Source organism: Lolium rigidum, chromosome 4 (assembly GCF_022539505.1).
Source record: "Lolium rigidum isolate FL_2022 chromosome 4, APGP_CSIRO_Lrig_0.1, whole genome shotgun sequence".
NCBI classification, from domain to species: Eukaryota; Viridiplantae; Streptophyta; class Magnoliopsida; order Poales; family Poaceae; genus Lolium; species Lolium rigidum.
This window is the reverse complement of record NC_061511.1, coordinates 174,333,795-174,338,156: the sequence shown is the minus strand read 5'-3', so window position 1 is coordinate 174,338,156 and position 4,362 is coordinate 174,333,795. Positions and strand designations below refer to the sequence as shown.

At 44.7% G+C, this 4,362-nt stretch overlaps 1 protein-coding gene across 1 annotated transcript; it reads right to left on the bottom strand.

The window, feature by feature from the left end:
- Positions 1-335: 335 nt before the first annotated feature.
- On the bottom strand, positions 336-4,034 carry LOC124706367 (nuclear pore complex protein NUP50B-like). The gene is made up of 2 exons (XM_047238036.1): positions 3,800-4,034; positions 336-2,001 (listed from the first exon to the last, which is right to left on the bottom strand). The coding sequence occupies exon 2, from the start codon at positions 1,981-1,983 to the stop codon at positions 628-630; it is 1,356 nt and encodes a 451-aa protein (XP_047093992.1). The 5' UTR covers positions 1,984-2,001; positions 3,800-4,034; the 3' UTR covers positions 336-627.
- Between the last annotated feature and the right edge of the window lie 328 nt (positions 4,035-4,362).

Sequence of the window (4,362 nt, the reverse complement as noted above, 5' to 3'; positions counted from 1 at the left end):
TCATTGTGTGCATGTAGGCCTTACCATCCTCTGACATAGTAGGCCAAGGGATTGATGGGTATCATAGGTTGTGTCTGAATAAGTCCGCAAGAAAACAATCACACTTGTGTATGATTAGATACCTTGTAGAATCACTGCACCAGCATCCGAAGATAGAACAGCCCGAAGGAAAGGAAAATTATTGTCCAACGTCAACAGCCATCCAGATTGCAGCTGGCTAGCGCATATGTTCTGAAGAAATAGCAAATCTGCGGAATGCAGCAGCCCAAGCTGTGAATAGATGAGAAAAGCGCAAGCAGGGAGAACATACATACATACATACATAACACAGTAGATAGACATCACTAAATATAGCCAACAGGATGATTGCGTCTGTAGTTGAAAAGAGTCTCATCTCCAGTTACTAAGACTCTGACTTTAATTAATAGTTCAACAGACTACCCACCGTTGCGAAACAGACATGAAAGAGTATGCAACTGCATCTTAAGGCGACATAGGTATGACATGTTTTAACTCAAGACTCCAGTAGAACAAAGACATGTTTTAACTCCAGACTCCGGAAGAAAAAGGAGCATCTCAGCTCCTTCCTCCGACACATACACACCAAAACGAATGACCATGGTGGTTTTACTCATCAGATGCCTTCGGGGAGTTCTCAGGTGTCTTCAGCGCGTCCGAAGCCTTCTTTGCCTTGTGCGTCTCCACCGCAGCTTTGAAATCTTCCCTGATGCCAGTGTCCTTGAACTTGAGAGCAAATGTAGTGAGCGCGCTTGGTGTTTCGCCAATGCTGTTGATACAAGCAAATGTCACGCCCTTCTTGTCCATGTCCTTCAGCGTCATGTCGTCGTAGAGGCTTGCATTCAGGATCAGCCGATAGTTGCCCTTGGCCCTCATCACGAGCCGAGATCTCTCACCACCAGATACTGGGATGTTCAGCTTAAGTTCACCCCTTCCTCTTTCTTTCCAGCCACCATCCAGGTACTCGTATATTGCAGAGTCAGCAGTAAATACAGCCTGTTCGTTCTCTTCACCTGTTTCAACTGGGCCCTCTGGCATAGCAAATTTCTTTGGTGCATCTGCTGCAGTGGCCAGCGCTGGGGCAGAACTTCCATTGTTCATGGCACCAATGTTGAAAGAAGGGAATGAAGAGCCATCACTCTTTAGGCCAAACAGGGGAGCATCTGAGCTTTCTTTAGAACCTGAGCCAAATGAGAATGATGAGACTGAAAATCCTGTTCCGGCCAGTCCTGTGAAAGCATTTTGGCCACTTGAAAGATTCTTAAATGAGAAAAGAGGTGCCGGCTTATCGCCATCCTTCTGCTCAGGTGATCTGTCCTTGGTCCCTGATTCAGCTTCATCTTTCTTCTCAGCATCATCCTTGACGATTTTATCTTCAACTCCAGCTTCATCTGCTGCTTTCTTCTCTTCAGCATCTCTATCTTTTGTTTCGCTCTCGATTCCAGATGTCTTGCCGTTATCTTCCTTGGGTTCTCCAACAACCACCTTGCCCTCAACAGTTCCATCCACTGTGTCTTCTTCCTTGCCATCTGACTCTTTCAGGGCCGCTTCAACCTTTTGAATCTCTGCTACCTCAGTAGAACCTGTATTCTTGTCCTCTGTGGATAACGCATCTTTCCCAGTGCCATTGCTGCCCTCATCAACTTTCTCACTTGTGCAACTGTCCTCTACATTTGCCGTCATGACATCAGAAGGTGGAGGCACCGAGACAGGGATACTTGCTTGAACACTAGAATCACTGGGGGTGAATCTAAGTGCAGAGAAAGGATTGGTAGAAGGAGCTGGCGCTGGCTGCTGGCGCCGTACCTTTACAATCCTCCGGGTCGCCATCACTTCCTCACTAGCTTTCTTAAATGTTCCTGTCTCTTCATCCCCTGAGTCATCATCAGGCTCAGGATGGTCCTTGTTGATTTGTTTATCTGCAACCCTCTTCCTAGAAGATTGAGCATGTTCCTCATCCGCCATCTTACAAGTTTTGGGTACCTGGAAACAAATAAAAAATCATAATTAGAAACTAAAGAACAGTAATAGTTTGCACAAGTAACCATGCAACATCAGACAATAGCAGTTTAAACACTGCACCAACCCCATCTAAAGAGTAAAGTTAAAATAAGCAAGGAAGTTGAAAGATGCTTACTGTTACACCTGAGGAAAAACTTAAGGCTAAAGAGTGTATGTGGGAGGAGGAAGGTATGTGCCTGTTGTGCAATATAATCATGATTCCTAGTTTCCAAATTTCACATACCAGGGAAATAGGGTGCTCTATAAAAACACAGCCAAGCCAAGCTAGCCGAAAGTCCAACAATGAATGAGTAGCCTCATATCGTGCATTATGGCAATTGCACATGTGAATAGACGAAACAAACATAAAAAGAATTTCCCAACACTTCACCTGGCATTTCTAACTAAAAAATGACACAAGATTTATGAAGGGAAACATATGCTGCTTACATAACAACATATGAAATGGTAAGGTTTGTATTAGGCGGGAAACAAATTCCAACAATGCAGTATTTGCACAGTATAAAGTTGTAGGTCAAATTACTATACTTCATTGACGTATATAGGATATATGGGCCAGGTCAAACACTACAGAAGCACAAAGAAAGAAAAAAATTACTCCCTCCGGTTCAAAATAATTGCCCAAAAATGGTCATGTTGAGCAGACATAAATCTAGAAGAACTAAAGCACAGGCCAAATACTTCAAACATCAACTTATGAAAATCCTGCAATACATTTCTGCTGGAACCGACATGAAGTATGTGAGAAATAGCATAAAATACATAAACAGCTAATGCTACAAAATTAACAGCAGGATGGGTCACTGAATGAGCATTTTTCTCTGATAAAGTATGTACCCATGAACCCATATGAATATAACTAGCCATAAGCCCATAATGCAACCTAGGTATCCCAGTTTCGTTTTTCCTGTGAGAAACTAGGAATGGATGAACCGAATGGTAATATTGTGCACTACAGCACTTGCACATGTGACTAGACGAAACAAACATAAAAAACAATTTCTCAACACTTCACCTGGCATTTGTAACTAAAGACGACACAAGATTTATGAAGGGAAAACATATGCTGCCTACATAACAACATATCAAATGGTTTTTTTTTTACCGTGGAACCGTAGGGGAAGCCCCTACGGTGTAACATATCAAATGGTAAGGTTCGTGTTAGTGCCTTGGCAAGAAACAAACTCCTGCAATGCAGTTTTCGCACAGTATAAAGTTGTAGGTCAAATTACTATACTTCATTGACCTATAATATAAGATGTATGTGCCAGGTCAAAGACTACAGAAGCACAACCAAGACAAAAGATATCATGCTGGGAAGACATAAATCTAGAGGAACTAAAGCACAAAGGCCACATACTCCAAGCATCAATTTATGAAAATCCTGCAAGAAATTTCTGCTGGAACCGAGAGGAAGTATGCGAGAATGAGCATAACATACATAAACAGCTAATACTTCAAAATTAACAGCAGGATGGATCACTGAAGGAGAAATTTTCTCTGATAAAGTGTGTACCCATGAACCCGTATGAATACAACTAGCCATGACGCAACCTAGGTATCCCAGTTTCGTTTTTCCTGCGAGAAACTAGGAACGGATGAACCAAAGACAGATCTTCCCGGTAGAAGCGTCACCTACTCGACGCGTCACCCACCCATTTCCGCCTCTAACGACCAAACCCTAGCTTGACAGATGTAGGCGTGCGGTCCTCGCTCGGTGAGCGAGAAAGGGGGAAGCAAGAGAGGGTAAACGTAGCACCTTGTCCGGGAAGACGAAGACGGCGTCGACGACCGAAACCGGCCGGATCAGGACGGCGGCGGACCTCCTGCCGGGGAGCTGCGACGACGACTTGGCGAGCTGCGCGACGGAGGACGGCGAAGAGCTCGGACGGAGTCACGGAAGGCGGAGGAGGACAACGAGCGGGCGCGGAGGCGTCGCCGGGGAGGAGCAGCGCCAAGAAAACCTAGGGAGGAGCAGCGGGCGACGAAGGCGTGAGGCGATTGGCGTCGGCGGCGCCTCGATTTTGCTCGTCCGGGAAACCCTTTGTGGTTTCTATCTGGCTGAGGACACTGTGATGGGCCTTAATAGGCCGAAAAGGCTGGGACACGAAATAACGACGGATAATGGCCAATCCCTATTCGCCTTAATAGGCCAAGAAGGCTGAAATGGACGGATGATTGGGCCGGCCAATTAAACGTTAAGAAGTCGTTTGACTGCCAAGTATTTCATTATGGGCATTGTATGAGTTTATTTTGTATCAATGAATACATGCATTCATACTTCATTCTATATTGTAATTCCAGAAATGGACACTTGTTTGA